The 17,368-nt window shown below is 31.9% G+C and overlaps 1 protein-coding gene across 1 annotated transcript; it reads right to left on the minus strand.

Annotated features, from left to right (window-relative positions):
- Positions 1-961: 961 nt before the first annotated feature.
- LOC106423652 (dehydrin Xero 2-like) lies at positions 962-3,883 on the minus strand. Its single transcript, XM_013864431.3, has 2 exons — positions 3,055-3,883; positions 962-2,962 (listed from the first exon to the last, which is right to left on the minus strand). Exons 1-2 carry the CDS (start codon positions 3,241-3,243, stop codon positions 2,378-2,380), a joined length of 774 nt encoding a protein of 257 aa, XP_013719885.2. The 5' UTR covers positions 3,244-3,883; the 3' UTR covers positions 962-2,377.
- Positions 3,884-17,368: the final 13,485 nt, after the last annotated feature.

A 17,368-nucleotide genomic window follows, 5' to 3' on the forward strand; every position in this document is an offset into this window, starting at 1 on the left:
CTCCCATAGACAAAATAAAAGGCAAAAAACAGAAATTAAGTGCCTAAAATATTGGATGATTTGGTTTTGCGGCGCAAAGAATTTGTTTTTTGTTCAAATAGATTACACTATTTTTATTATATTAACATAAAATTCAATGGTAACGTCATAAAGAGCTCTATATCATTGTTAAGGTTTTTGGTTGCTCAAAAAAAAAAAAGTTTTGGTTATTCAAGTTTGTGTCCTCCTTTCACTTTCAACGTCAAGTTTTTCTTTGGGTATTTGCAGTAGATAACGTAAACAAGTTTCGAAATTAGCTATATGGAAAAGCACTATTCATTATCTCATAATACCAAGCTTAACCTTACTAGTGATATATAGTTATCCAAATTATATTTTCTGCAAAAGCACTATTCATTATCTCATAAGTAATCCTTGTCATATACTGTCAGTCGTCTTCTCTCCATTTCAATCAGAAAGCAAAACCAGATTGAAGTTTAGAGAAGATGATCTCTTCCCAATCCATTGAGTCACCTGATTCAAATTATTGATGTCCCTTTCTTTAATTCCTTCTCAATTCTCAGCTCTCTCTCTCTCTCTCTCTCTCTCTCTCTCTCTCTCTCTCTCTCTCTCTCTCTCTCTCTCTCTCTCTCTCTCTCTCTCTCTCTCTCTCTCTCTCTCTCTCTCTCTCTCTCTCTCTCTCTCTCTCTCTCTCTCTCTCTTTCTCTCTGTTTTGATATTCACTCATTTTTTTTTCAAACAAATAATAGCCAAAAACAGAGAATATGACAGGGATTGAGACAAAGATGTTAGATTCGGGCTTAATTATGGGCTTCCAACTTAAAACCAATTGACAATTAGTGGATTGGCCCTAACTCTTTATATATTATTTAATGTTCCATTGATTTTTCAATGTGGGATACATATCCCTTAATACCTCTCCTCGAGATGATGGCTCTTATCGGCCAGAAATCTCGGAAACTTTTTAAGACAGTTATATTCGGTCGAGCGAGTCAATTACGACCTATATACTCGGTCGGGTAGGGTTAATATTAATTAGGGGTTTAACTTATTAGGATCTGGGCTCTGATACCATGTTAGATTCGGGTTTAATATGGGCTTCCAACTTAAAACCAATTGGCAATTAGTGGATTGGCCCAAATCCCTTATATATTACTCAAGTTCCTTTCATATATCCGATGTGAGATCTTCTCTCCAACAAAACACATCACTTTTCTCCTTCTAAAACTCCAAGAATATCTGAAAAGTTTGGTTCTTTTCTGGTTCATCACCATAATCCGATCATCATTGCAGTTGGGAAAGATATTGCCATGCGAGGTGGTATCTTGTCAGCACAAAGAAAATAGTTGGGGTAATGTATCCGGATCTATGGTTTGGAGGCGCTCGATCTATGGTTCCCACCAGTAATCATTGCTGTTCTCCTCCCCTCTGGATAATGAGCTACTAAGACGGAGGAGGTGTCGTCCGTTGTGCTGTGAGCTGTCTCACCCTCCTCTTGAAGTATCTGATGGATGCTCTGGTGTGGAGGTCCCTAGGAGAGATCGATGCTCTGGTGGCTCGTTCATCGACGGCGGTGCTCTTCCGGTTTGAGGGCGACTGGGAGACTGACGGCGGTGGCTGGTAAGCTATCGGGGCGGAGGTTTGTCTGATTGTCGAGGAGAGCTCAGCGTCGGCAGATTTACGGTGAGATGGCCGTTCTCAGCCGTGTGTTTCTCGTCAGTCTGGCTTTTCCTCGCCGTCTTGGGGGTGTGGCGGTGTGTGCTTTCTCGGACCTGAGCGGTTTTGAGCAGATCGACGTATCAAGGGTTTCAGAGGTGGTCTCTGCTTCGCAACCACCGTTCATGGCCGCAGGACAACTTCGTGGGCGGCACAATATGGTTGAAACTGGTGACGGATCTTCCGCCAGTCTTGGACACACCGGTTAGGCAAACTGACAAAAGTCACATCTTCTTCTTTTTCTTCCCGTTGAGAGAGACGTCTTTCTCATTTCTCTTTCAACCTGATCATACACAGTCACCGTGTTTGTGTTCTCACTTCTCTCACACTTTGTTCTGACTTATCTTGTAATCAAGTCTCGACAGTCAATCATGCAACATATAGAGATTAAGTTGGCCTTTATTGGGTCCAAACTTAAACTGATTAGGCCTAGATAGGAAGATAGCTTGTTCATCTTATGTGTCAAAAGTATCTTAAAGCAAAATTGAAACAAAGCTTTCAAAGAGAACAGAACAAAATGTCACGCATTCATGAGTTTTCAAAGGGAAAGTTGGCATTTCATTGACATGATGAGGTGATCACAGTACAAGAAGATGATGAAGCAAGTGCTGAAAACAGAAAGCTGATTCAAGAAAGTAAAAAAAAAAGGGTTTACGAACGACTAAGTTTCCTTTTTCTGCTCATCACTGTCATCATGCTTGATATGACCAGGGAGCTTCTCCTTGATCTTCTCCATAAACCCTTTCTCTTTACCATTTTCATGATGAGGCTCAACTTCGGGCTTTCCATTGTGACCTCCAGGAATCTTCTCCTTAATCTTGTCCATAAACCCTTTCTCCTTCCCATCCTCATGATGCTCATGCTTGTTGGCTTGGTCATGATGACCTCCAGGTGCAGGAAGCTTCTCCTTGATCTTTTCCATAAACCCTTTCTCTTTCCCATCCTCCTGAGGTTCAGGCTTGTTGGCTTGGTCATGATGACCTCCAGCTGCAGGAAGCTTCTCCTTCATCTTCTCCATAAACCCTTTCTTCTCCCCATCTTCATGCTCATGCTTGTTGGCTTGCTCATGAGTCCCTTTACCTGCATGAACTTTTAACATGATCTTCTCCGTGACGCCCTTCTTCTCCTCAGTTGTATATTGATGATCATCAGAAACATGATCTTCATCCTTGTGACCAAACACCTTCTCCTTCAATCCTTTCCTCTTCTTCTTTTCCCCATTTTCATCCACTTCTTCATCACTCGACTAGATACATATCATTTCATCAAACAACAACTTTTATTAACATTTCTCATAGAATTCTAAATACAAATGTGTATACATATACATAAGCTTACAGAGCTGCCAGAACGGTGAAGCCTTGCCGCAAGCGAAGGTGTCTCCTCTTCCTTTTTTTCCTTGGTCGCGTCAGTCACATAGACATGCTCATCTTCAGGTTTCTTCTTGAGAAAGTCAAACATTCCACAACCTTTGGAAGCTGCATCATCAGCTTCTTGTTGCTCACTTGAACGAGGATGATCCCGCATCTCTTAAAACAAGTAACTAGCTAACACCAAAAAACTACGTAAACACACACTTTTGATTGCGAAAAATACTTTGCTTTGTAAGTTGTGAGGATTGATGAGTTACACAGCTCAACCACACTCTATTTATAGTGTTTTGAGTTTATCACCACTCCCTCAACTACTTGTTTTATGTCTATTTTTAATTATAAGTTAATTTAATGATACTTAGCACTAGTTTCCCGTTAAACCATAAACATTGATCGGAACAAGGTTTTGTGTTTTTTCTTGAAAGGTTATAAAAACATATAGTACATGTCCAAACACATTGTGTTTCGCCAACCAATTAATGGTCGGTGTGGACGGTCCACGTTAACCAAGAAAGTGAGAAAAATTACCTCTTTTTTATAACTTTCAAAATATTTAAAAGATTATTTAAAAAACAAACAAGGATTTGAATGATGCTAATTGAAGTGCTTAAATGGGCCTACTATGATAATGGTGGGCGTACATAAACAGTGAACAAACTAGTAGAACTTTCGTCTTTTTCTTTTTTTTTGTAAATCCTTAATTTTCATTAAAACCTTAAGTTGGGTTCAAGGTCCATAAAGCCTGTTTTGCATAATGCTTAGCCCTAACATTTAGAGCTCTGAAAATAAACGTAAAGGAGATTGTCTTAAAGGAGGAAGATAGAAGGTATATATCATTAAGTGCTCCAAAGTTCTCCAACTTTCTATCCTTCTTCGTTAGCGCTTTGATAAGGGTTTGAGAGTCTGAGAAGATTGCAATGGATTCTAATCCGATAGATAGGGCGAAGGTTATGGCCGATCGCACAGCCAAGGTCACGAATTGGGCGAACTTTCGTCTATAGTCACGAATTGGGGCTGTTTGTTTTACCATTTATCATCTCCATCTAAATAATTCATTTGTATGATCTATTCAGATGATCCTTTCAGATTTTTATGTTGTTTGTTTGTCCATCTACATAGCTCATCTATATGAATCATCTAAATGGATCTTATGTTTGTTTCTTTATTTTTATTTCCATTCAACTGAGTTTAGTAAACAAATTACCAAAATATCTTTGTGTTGATTTAATCATATGTTTGATATTAATTTTAACTATATTTCATTTAATTATTTAGTTTAATATATATACAATAGAATTATTTCAAAATTAACGAGTTTTCTTTTTGCGGTTTGGGCGGGAAAAAAATATTTTTCGGTTTTAGCGAGAAAACACATTTTTCGGTTTTGACGGGAAATAATGATTTTTCAGATATGGTGGGAAAACGAGATTTTTTAGTTTTGGCGGGAAAATACAAATTTTAGATTTTGGAGAGAAAACACATTTTTACGATTTTGGCGGGAAAACACGTTTTTTGCGGTTTTCGAGGGAAACACGTTTTTGCGATTTTTGCAGGAAAACAAAATTTTTCGGTTTTGACGAGAAAACGAGATCTTTCGTTATTGGCGGGAAAACGAGATCTTTCGTTATTGGCGGGAAAACGAGGTTTTGTGGTTTTGGCGGGAAAACCTGTTTTTGCTGTTTTTGCGGGAAAATACATTTTTTGGTTTTGGCGGGAAAATGCGTTTTTGCGGTTTTGACGGAAAAATCGTTTTTGCGGTTTTGGCGGGAAAACACGTTTTTGTCGGGAAAACACGTTTTTGACGGGAAAACGTGTTTTGCGGTTTTGGCGGAGAAACACGTTTTTGGCGGGAAAACGAGATTTTTGGTTTTAGCGGGAAAACATGTTTTTCTTTTGTTTTGGCGGGAAAACACGTTTTTGCAATTTTGGCGAGAAAACGTGTTTTTGTGTTTTGGCGGAAAAATGAGTTTTGGGGTGTTGGTGTGAAAACACATTTTTTGTGATTTTGGCATGAAAACACGTTTTTCGGTTTTTGCAGAAAAACACATTTTTGCAATTTTGACGGAAAAATGTGGGAACCGAAATTCGCACTGTCGATTTCCGTTTAAATTAGGAAACTAGAAAAACCCTAATTTCCCAGAGGTCCCGGATATCTGTTAATACGACACGATAAGCAATCAGAACACGAGATAACAACGACAAAGTATAAAAATCGTAAAAAGAAAGCAAAGAGAAATCTTATTCCGAATTTGCGTATGAGCGTTTACAACAAGGTATAAGTCTGGGCTCGAGAGCTGTCGGCGAGATTCCTAGTTCTGGCAACCCTAAGACGGCTAAACCTAATTGAGTCGCAGCTCAAAATAACAAAAATGAAAAGTTGCCTAATTGCTTTAAGTGCTAAATTTGCTGTCAAAAAGTCCTCCCCCCATGCCTCTCGCCTAAGACTCCTTATATACTCGCTCTTAGGTCGGTTTATGCTCTTCCTCTTCTGCCCTTAAGCCGTCATAGCGTAAAAATGGAGATATTCCATTTTTTCCGATCTTCGTAATTATCTTCAAAATTTCCTACTTATCCGCGGAAACTTGACATTTATATTTCCTTGCAAACCAAGCGTAAACCATCATGCGGCTTACGGGCTGTTGGCTAAGAAATCGTAAGTTGGGCCTCGAGTCATGTCTTAGGTCCCTTTGGGCCGTCTTCTGACTCGAAGCGTTTATTACGGCTTCTTTCGATAAAGAACGAACTTTCCGCGGTTTTTACCGCAAAGTTTGATCGATGACTTAGAATGGCGGAAAACATGAAATGAGTTCGCTACGGTCTTCGGGAGATAGCATCGAAGGGTAGACGAGAATGCATGGACTAGTGTCGCATCGACGTTTCGGAAGAGCTCGAGCTCGGTCGCTACGTAGCGACCGAGCGGGACGGACGCTCGGTCGCTACGTAGCGACCGAGCTGTGTGCATGCTTGGTCGCCGCGTATCAATCGAGCTTGGCTTGTCCGCGGTCCGATTGCCATACTCGAGCTTGTCCGCGGCCGACTTGGATACATGTCTGTTGCCTTCGGACAATCGGTATTTAGTGGTTCGATTGAGATTTGAACAAGATTTTACCGCAAGGCTCTTTACGAAGATTATTTTTCGTAAAAAACCTTCATGCTGATTTTTACGGACTTTCAGACATTGATTCCGTCGTGGCCGATTTTGACCCCAACAGAAAACACGTTTTTGAAATTTTGGCGGGAAAATGCGTTTTTGGGGTTTTGGCGTGAAAAAAGTAGTTTTCAGGTTTTCGCGGAAAAACGTGTTTTTGTTGTTTTGTCAATTTTCGTATGTGACAAAAATGATATTATGTTTAGGTTTGTAATTTGTGAATTATACTAGGGGCATAATAAATATTATACCATGAGGAAAAGACTAGGATAGCACCAAACCAAGTTTTTGTTCCAAACTAGCACTCAAGACTAAAAATCACAAAAATAAGTTTTATTAAAGAGATAAATATACACTTATACCCCTTGTGTTAATTAATCCAAGAGAAAAAAACTAGGATAGCACCAAACCAAGTTTTTGTTCCCAAACTAGCACTCAAGGCTCAAAGTTACAAAAATAGGTTTCATTAAAGAGGTAAATATACAATTATACCCCTTGGGTTAATTAATCCAAACCTTAGGGTTTAGAGTTAAGGGGTGGAGTTTTGGAATTAGGTTTAAAATTTTATAAAATAAAAAATAAATACTAAAAAATTTAAAATAAAAATTGAAAAAACAGTTTCAAAAATTATTTTTGAATTATAAAAAGAAAATTTGAAAAAAAAATTATAAAAAAATTCGAATCTGAAAACATATAATCTGAAACTATAAAAAAAATTTCTTTTTTTCATTTTTTTTTAATTTTTAATTTATTTATTTTTATTTATTTTTTGTTTGTTTATTTAATTTTAAACCAAGGGTATTAAGGATATTTTATCCTTTAATGAATGTCGTTTTTGTGACTTTCTCCTTTTAGTGCTATTAGTGACAATTGCCCTAAATAATATATACAAATGCATAACTTTAATATTAAAATTTAAATGATGAATAATTGTAATTTTTGGTATTACAGTTTAAAGAATACCTACAATTTAAAATTAACTAAATATTTTAAAATATTTAATAAAATTTATGATATATTTTAGTTGCTAACCCGTCCATAGGGCGGGCCAAACCCTAGTAGTTAATAAAATGCAGCGGATAGATTAAATAGGACACGTGTTAGCTCGAGAATAAACCAAACTGGACGTGGCCCGTGAGAAGAGTTATGAGAAAACTATATTTACTAGATTTTTAACCGCGCTACGCGCGGATAAGATATTATATAAATTTCTCAATTCTAAAAAAATAATATATAATATTGTATTACATTAAACATAAGACTACATAACATAAATATACTTTTTAAATTTTCTTTGTGGAAATCATTATGTTGTTTAATTGTTGTACTTGATTCACATATTTCCATAGTTATTTGTGATAGATGAATAACTATATTTTTATTATCAGTAAATAATATATATTTATTATATAATATAAGAAAAATAAAATTATTTACTTTTAAAACAAATTTGTCTCATGTTGGAGACTCAGTTATAGACATATCATATTCGAATGAGACATTTTTACAGTTATCAATCTTCTTAACAATCAAGAAACAAATCTGAATATCAAAACAATATCTCATACGATCTCTTTGTGGAATAACTGCTCTGAAGAAATTGAATTTAGGCATAAAAAAGGACTGGAAATGGATGTACAGATGTGTTATCTAAGTCAGCTTTACAAAATACTATTCATAGTTCATATATCATTTATGTCCATCCTATTTTTTTGTCCATCTTTTCTTAAACATCTTAAAATAACTGATGCTAATTAATAATAAACTTTTGACTAGCAAAAAAAATCAAATTTGTCTAATTATCGCTTAATTTATCTAATTGATAAATATGTATTTCTCAATTCTAAAAAAATAATGTATAATATTGTTTTACATTATTTAAAGAATATAAAATAAGACTACCTAACATAAATATATTTTTAAAATTTTCTTTGTGGAAATCATTATGTTGTTTGATTGTTGTACTTGATTCACATATTTGCATAGATATTTGTGATAGATGAATAACTATATTTTTATTATCAGTAAATAATATATATTTATTATACAATATAAAAAAAAAAAAATTATTTACTTTTTAAACAAAATTGTCTCATGTTGGGGATTCGGTTATAGACATATAATATTCGAAGGAGACATTTTTACAGTTATGAATCTTCTTAACAGTCAAGAAACAAATCTGAATATCAAAACAATATCTCATACGATCTGTTTGTGGAATAACTACTCTGAAGAAATTGAATTTAGGCATCAAAAAGACTGGAAATGATGTGCAGATGTGTTATCTAAGTCAGTTTTACAAAATACTATTCATAGTTCATATATCATTTATGTTCATCCTATCTTAAACATCTTGAAATAAATGATGCTAATTAATAATAAACTTTTGGCTGGCAAAAAAAATCAAATTTGTCTGATTATCACTTAAATATTTTATTAATATTGTCTAAGAAGCTTTCAATTGATATCATAGTTTAATTTTTATTAGTATTTTTTTTGTTAATTTAGAGTTTTTGTATTTAAGATTTTTTCCATATTAAGCTTATATTTCTTTCACATAATATATATATATATGTCATAAAAATTACCATCAATTCAGTTTTACTTATTTATTATTTTGTTTCTAATGAAAATACACTTTTTAAATAATTTAATTTAAAATAAAATTATATATTAATTTGTTGTATTCTAACAATTTGATTTATTTAATTAATTTGCTTTGGTGGATAACTTAGAAAGTTTTCATATGAATCGGAGAAAGCAAGCCTATGTTGTTATATTATATTTATTTGTGTATATGGAATCTATATATAATGCTAGTTTAATAAAGAAAGAATATTATTTTTTTGTAACTTCAAAAAGATACATTATTACAATTTGAAATTAATCAAAATTGAATAAAATGGTAATTAAATAAATCTAATTGTTTTTTTATCTTGTTTAGTTGGATTCTCATGAAAAAATATCGATAGGTTAAACAAATGTTTCAAAATTTGTTGTGTTATTGTTTTGTCTATAAATTAGAAAATTTATTGAATTGATATATTTAATTATTGCACCCTTAAATAATATTTTATTAAGACATTAGAGAACTATGTTTTGAGTTGTTTTGTCAAAATTGTACAAAAATCTATGTTTTTTCATATTTGTCACGAAAATTTATATGTTAAACTTATTTTTACAAAATTCTTAACTTTGTCACGAAAACAAAAATCTATGTTTTTTCATATTTGTCAATGTTCTCACAATTCAAAGAATATATTAGCTTAGTCACTTACTTATTTTTTTTACAAAACAAAGTATCAGAGTCTTGAAAGTTGAATCCATATTATTGTAAATGTACATAAGAGTTTGTGATTACATATTTAGTGATTCTTGTATATGTGTCCAAGAAAGTTGCAATGGCTTAGTGATATCTGTCATATATTTATGTCATACTAACCCGGGTTCGATCATTTTCTTTGCATTGTTTTTTTATTTTTTACGAAAAAATTAATGAGATGACGTGGCAACTTTGGACTCTGTGATTGGACGATTTTTTGTGCCTACGTGGACACTCTAAGAGGAGCTTATATCTTCCTTTTAGTATAGTATATTATATCCTCCTTTTAGTATAGTATAGATATGAGCCTTCTTCATTCCGATTAGTCTGAGAAAAGAGTACATATAGATAATTGTTTTCTTCCTTGCATACATATTTTTACGAACATGTGACATGTTAAATTAGTTTTCTTTTAGAAAATATACCATTTCTCTAAAATATGTATACTCATCAATTGTATTGTTTTTGTGATTTCATATATGTATATTGAGAAATATATATGCATACTAAACATTCCAAATCAAAATATTTATCTTGAGATCGTATTATTTTTGTTTATAATTTGTAAAGAGGACTACTTATTGAAATAAAGTAATTACTTATAACATATGATTCCAAAAACATTTAATACATGTTTTGAATTCCAAGGTAATCTCATAAGAATATGCAATATAATGTTTATATAATATAATATGGGGATATAGTGTACATAAAATCTTTACTATGCAATTTAAAGATCTTCATACGGCAGTTATGGCATTGATTCGGGTAATACATAATTGTAAAGATTAGAGTATTTTCCTAATATTTTTTTAATAATATAAGTTTCCAAAGATATGAAGGGATGGTCAATCACGCCATATTCGATCATAATAATTACGAAACAAAAATCACGATGAAACATACGAACTTTCAATACCAGAATTGATTATTGATTGATGCATTTTTCAATCAATACTCAATCATGGTTTCCTTATATTAAAAATGTGAATAGAACGTTTCGTGATTTTTCAATCAATTCGCATAGCAAAGAATAAGACAAGTTTTTCCTTGGCATTGGAGCGCAAGTTTTTCGGTAGTAATTAGTGAATATTGACTGATATTAAGGTGATTTTCAAAATTATTGTATACCCTAGACGTCTATCATTACATATATAAATACAAGGCCGTGTAGCCACTTTTACTCACCACCGTCTTCTTTATCTAATCATCGTTAACAAAACATTCTCTCAAGCACAACACTCATGGTGGGCTTTAACTCCGTAGTCCATTTGAAACTTTTTAAGACAATGTGGAGAGTGATAGTGAGTATTGTTCGATTGTGAAAGCAATACTCCGCTGATAGAGAGATTATTTAGTTGGTCTTATGCGATTATTTTGTAAGCTGATATCGACTCATAGTAGTTTTAACATAAGCATATACTTTCTGATCGAGGATCCATTGTGTTGTTTTTATTTTAGAAATTATACCATTTCTCTATAATATTTTGTTTCTTTATATTTTGTTTCTTTTATATTTTATTAGTCTATTGCTTATGTTTTGTTTATCTTATATTTATAATTTATTTTATGAAAACAATAATTATATTACCTATGTTTTGTTTTATCTTTATTTCATAAACTGTTTTATATAAGTTTTTGCTTACTCATATAGATTCAGTTCCACGAACTATAATACAATAAACAAAACAAATACACAACTTAAAATACCAAAAACATACTAAAAATATCTATTGATTTTCTATCCAAATATTTAACCTAAACCAATTTTTATGTTAAGATTAAGTATTTTGGCATACATTATTAAATTTATATTTTTATTTTTATATTTTGAAAATTTAAAGTATATATGAACTTTATTTTAAAAGAAAAATAATTAAATGTATAATCCGAACCTTCAAAGATCTTAACCAAACCCGTTAAGATCCGAATTGGACAGAATCAAACCAAATCAAATGGTACCCGAATGTTAATCCCTGATATAAATGTAAAAAATTGTTATTGATAGCAAAATATGTATTGTTTATAATATTTAAACTAGATTTTGATCCGCGCTTTCAAATCGCAGGTTTATTTTATTTTTTTCAATTGACAAATATTTAGTAAATGTCATATTTTCATATATTTGTGTTTTATTTTATAAAAGACTTAAACTTTTTATCTTTATATATCATATTTCATTTTAAATGACTATTTATGTTTAAAAAGTTAAACTTTATTTCTTTAATGAATTAAGTTGGTATAACTCTGATAAATTAATTTTATTATGTGGTTAATATTTTAATTAATTTTTTTTATACTTTTAATAAAGATTTATACTTTTCAATGAAAAAATTCAATTTTTTTATGAATGCTTAAATCATATTAAGAAAAGAAAAAAAAAATAATTAAAAATAGTTGAAAAAAAATTATTTGAACTTGGACTTAATGGCCCAAAAAAAAAAATTGTCAGAATTGGATCTGATTTCTTAATCGACCTAAATGACCCAAAAGAGATATGATGTGGGCTGGATCCCAAAAAATAACCTAATATAAATAAATCTATTATATTAAAACAGCAGTGTGACCCATTGATAAAAGTAGAGTCCAACAATTATTTCATCTACCTTTACTTTTTTTATATGATAACTGCAATGCCCTTTTAATTAACCACCACATGATATCGTGTAAATAGTTTTAATTTTCGAAAGTAACCAGTACATGTACACGGCTAGACGCCTAAAAATCAGGGGCCAAAAATCTTATAACTGCATCAGTAGATCTTAATTAATTAAAAATTAAACATCATTCATATTAATATGCGAATATGTAGGGAACATCATAAAAGAATTTGGACCATGAACATTTAATTTACAAAACCCATTAAAATTGGGCCATGGAATTTGATTTACATATCTCATTTTTAATTGCTATACAAATTATTATGTGTAGTATTATGTGTAATAATGATGTAATCCCCCTATACATTAAAAGAGAAGTCACTTTAGTGATTTCTGCTGAGGTGTCACTCATATAGAGCTTCTCAGGAAAAACGTTATAATTCTATTGGCTGGTTTTTTTGAATTTTTCTTTTTCATTTATTTTAATCAATCGCTTATGTAGACAAGCCCAAAACTATTGTCGATTTCGTTAAGCCCATATATAGCTAAGGGATAATAATTATCGATTTAGTTTAGCCTTGGGTATCCGTTCGGGTTCGGGTCGGGTATTTTGGATTTTCGGGTATTTCGGTATACATGTGTAGAATCCGTTCGAGTATTTCTGTACTTCGGGTCGGATTCGGGTATTTTTAGTTCGGATTCGGTTATTTCGGATCTGGTTCGGATATTTAGATTTTGAAAAAAAAATTAAAATTTTCATTTCTCAAATTTCTTATATTTAAAATATAACTTTCAGTTAACTAATTTTTTATTTTTAATAGATTGAATAGTTAATAGATTTGGACATAACATTTTAAAACTAAAAAGGCATTAATTTAGTTATTTTTTTTTAAATTTCGGATGTAACTTTTTGTTAATTTTTTAAATAAAAAACTTGACATGTATTTTAAGTGAGTAGCAAATCATTGTTTTCGTAATTGTATGTATATCATATTAACTTAAAGTATGTGTAGTATCAATATAAATATTTTATATAAAATGAGAGATGTAAACTAAAAATATAAGATTAATTATACATATGTTCGGTTATCTTCAGATATCCATTCGGATTCGGGTATTATCCGTTCGGGTTCGGGTATCCAATCTCTCCTTATTCAATACCCGTTCGGATATTTTGCTACTTCGGTTCGGATTTCAGTTCGGGTTTTTCGGATCGGGTTCGGGTGCCACTTCGGATATCGGGTAAAGTGCCCACTCCTACTAATTAGGTTGTTTGTTTTTAATAACTTACCTTTCTAATATGGATTACTTGCGCAAGTTGAAATCATTAAATATGCAAATAACTTATTGACAAAATTTGTTTTTAATAACTTACCTTTCTAATATAGATTACTTGCGCAAGTTGAAATCATTAAATATGTAAATCACTTATTCACAATATGGATTACTTGCGCAAGTTGAAATCATTAAATTTTATCGATTTAGTTTACCCTTGGGCAAGATTTAGAATTAAGACAAATATTAAAAACTTTTCATATTATTCAAACGGTAAACTTGCGCATGTTGATATCATATTTATTACATTGCTTACAAAATATTTTAATGTTTCTAATTAGTTTGTTTGTTTTTAATAACTTACCTTTCTAATATGGATTACTTGCGCAAGTTAAAATCATATCATATGCAAATCATTTTTTGACAATACACATTTAATATCTTTCTTTAAACGATTTCATTATTTATTGTGCAAAATATTGTGCGTCATTAATATGAGAAATAAATCGAATGTATATATATATGAGACACCCAAGGTCTTAAAATACAAACATTCTCTTTTCATTCTTTAAAGTATTATTCACAAATCTCTCCTCTCATACTATTAAGGTATTACGACGATGCTGCTTGTGTGCTAAGAAAAATGTGTTTAGACGCAAAGGCTCCTCATCTTTCATCGACTCTGCCACCCACTTTGCCTTGGAAGTATTATATGCTACTTGATGAATCAACTCTGCCACCCACTTTCATCGACTCTGCCACCCACTTTACCTCGAAAGTATTATAGAAAGATTAATAATGTTTTATTTATTACTTTTAATATTTATAAACTATAAAATACAATGAACGAATTTTTATATAAGATAATTATAATAGTTTTATACTCTACTTGATGAATTATGTTCGAATATAATTATATAATAACTATTTTAAATATTACAAAATCCAAAAATGTTTATTAATATTATTTTTAAATTATTTATCGTTGTTTAAAGAATAAATTTATCATAATTTTAAAATAATTTATAAAATGCTTACAAAATGCAAGGCAAAGTTTCACTTTCAAGAGTTAAGTCGAGATCTAGATTAAAAATCCTAATAACTGGTAAAGAAGGGAAGCCAGAGACAAAAATATTGAATGTTGTCTACAAACAAGTTTTTCGGAATATTTCGTAGTCACGGTACGTAATTTTAATCTACTTTTTTTTCAAATACAAATTTTAAAATGAATAAACTGTTGCAATTATTTATTTTTTGTATTTGCTAGATGGGTTGTGATGAGTTAGGAGACCGATGACGATATGTCAATTTAATATTATTTCATGTTCAATAAAATTTAGAAATTTATAAATCTATCAAATAATTTTAACCCGTCAAATTGCTTACAAAATTTATTCAATTTTTTGCAAGTTTCTAATTGAATTTGCTTTCTTTATCTAGAAATGTACTTCATAATTTATATTATTTATGGATAATATTTTGATTTTTATTTTATTTTCTTTTAATATGTCTACATAAATGTTTGTTTATTATTTATGGAAAAAAAATATTATTCACCTAAAATAAGGAATTACGAAACATATACAATACAATTCTAATTAATGATAATATAAAATCTGTTACTTCTAAAACTCTACACTATTTATTCCATTTTTTGAATGAAAGTATCTTCGTAAACACACAAAATATTTTGTGACGTTGCAATTATACATACACACAATATATGCATCTTCATACTGACGTTACTGTGTTCCCTCTCGTGAGGTACGGACCGAGAGAAAACACAGGGTGCGGACCGATCATGTTCTTATGTCCGCACAGGGTGCGGACCGGTCACCTAGTTATAATTATATAAGAGAAAACCTTATGTGAGCTTTGTTAAAATATGTCAAATAGGTTTAAAATAATTCCCTTTTGCGTCATACTTTGTTATATTTAAAAAAAATAACTGTTTAAAAATAAATTACCATAAGAATGGATCTTCGAGCTGCTGGACGTTGAGAATGAGTGACAATATAGGTCTGCAGAATGCACACACACCAGTAATGTTACCTAAGAAATCCAGTCAGAAGACGAGACTGTAAAACTAGCATTGAATCATTATAATCGTTTTTCACACAGAAACCTTACCTCACTCGATTAGGATCTTTTAAATAATACTACTATTTTCTCATCTTTGTCGCCGTGGTTCCAACAATCTATTGTTATATGATTTCTTTTTTTTTTTAAACACATAGTTATATGATCAGATCTTATCTTTTTCCCGTGAACTGCTAAACATGTGTTACAAACTTACATGTAACTTCGTTGTATCATTTTTTCAAAAAAAAAAAAACAAGTGGGTATTATCGAAAGAGAATAACAATAAAAACAGGGGAATTGCCACAAATATCATTTTGCTAATACCACTTTTCAACTTTACCCTTTTCAACTTTACCATTAAAATTTTAATAGACAAAGTACCATTATACCCTTGAATAATTAAACATAAATTACTCTATTTCTCCTCCAATTCCAAATCTGAGAGTTCCCAGATTGACGTCGAATTCGACGGTGATCAAATCCGACGATACTGACGAGTTCTCCGGACGGCGCTGGCGAGTTCTCCGGCGGATTTGACGGCGCTGACGAATTCTCCGACGAAGCTGAAAAACTCTACAAGCTCAGGCGAACAAGACGATCTCTCACTTTCTCCTCCATTGAGAAATAATGACGGTGGCGACGAGCGTTGATTCGCTTCTGGAGAAGCCCAAACAGGAGGAGCTTTACCGTCCACCAAGTAATTGGGAGTCCTTACATTCTCAGAGCCGCCAATTTCCTCATCCAACTCGTGCTTCTCCTCTATCTTCTTCTTTTGTCTCTGTAAGTTCATCATTTACGCTTTTCATGTTTGTATGCGTGGAAACATGAGCTTTGCATTTTGCTTGAGTGGCTAGGATCAGAAACCTAATAGGGAATGATTTGGGGAAAAAGAAGTATCAATTTTATTGATTTGAGTTTAGTACTCGATGTACTGTATTGAGTTACAAACAAAATTATCTTAGGGAAGATTGCGATGTGATGTTCTCAGATTTCTATTCTTAGTAATTAATTACAGAACAATGGAATATCTTTAGTGCTTAGATGAAAGACGTATATTGAGACTACTTCTACTTTTGGCCACATTCTCTAACAATTTTGTTGCTTTTTAATAGGAATTAAGCTTGGTTAGGTTGGCGTTGAATGCTCTGCAAGGTGTTGAGTCTTCTCTTATTAGCATACAAAAGCTCTCTTATGGATTATGCTCTGAGCCAGCTGATAGGACAACCCACCAAAGTCTGAGCTTGTGGCATCGGTTATCAAGCACTGACGCCTTGGGACAGATTCTTTGAAACATAGGCTCTTTTGGTTCTTTGGTCTTTCTTCTCCATAACTTCGTAGACCCATTTCATGAACTTCAAGTTGGAAGTTGAGGGACAGGGGGGAGCTGTAAAGTAGGTGAAAATGAAGAAGCCAATAACAAGAGCCGCTATACTCTTGTTAATCAGGCTTTTGCTATTGCTGTGAGAAAGGTCCTAGAAAGCTATATATCTGGTCTGGATACATTATGTGCATCTGCAGAACTGAGGCGTTCATCTAACATTGTGGTTTTGTAAACCTTTTATAAATTTTTATAAACCATTATAAATTCAGAAACCCCAAGTATCTCTCAATGCTCAATCATATTAATGCTCAATTATACCTTTTTATAAGGCCTTATAAAAGAAACTGTAAAAGAATGATGTTCTTTAATAAGTAAAGAAATGGTGGAAAGTTGGTTAATTTGGTGATTTATAAACTCTTATAAATAGCTTATAAGCTTTTGTAAATAGTTTTATAAACCATTTTAAATAGTTTTATAAATATTTATATATGTTATAAAAACTTTATAGATGGTTGATACAAGGTTTTATAA

The sequence above is a fragment of the Brassica napus genome, chromosome A8 (genome assembly GCF_020379485.1).
Source record: "Brassica napus cultivar Da-Ae chromosome A8, Da-Ae, whole genome shotgun sequence".
Taxonomy (NCBI): domain Eukaryota; kingdom Viridiplantae; phylum Streptophyta; class Magnoliopsida; order Brassicales; family Brassicaceae; genus Brassica; species Brassica napus.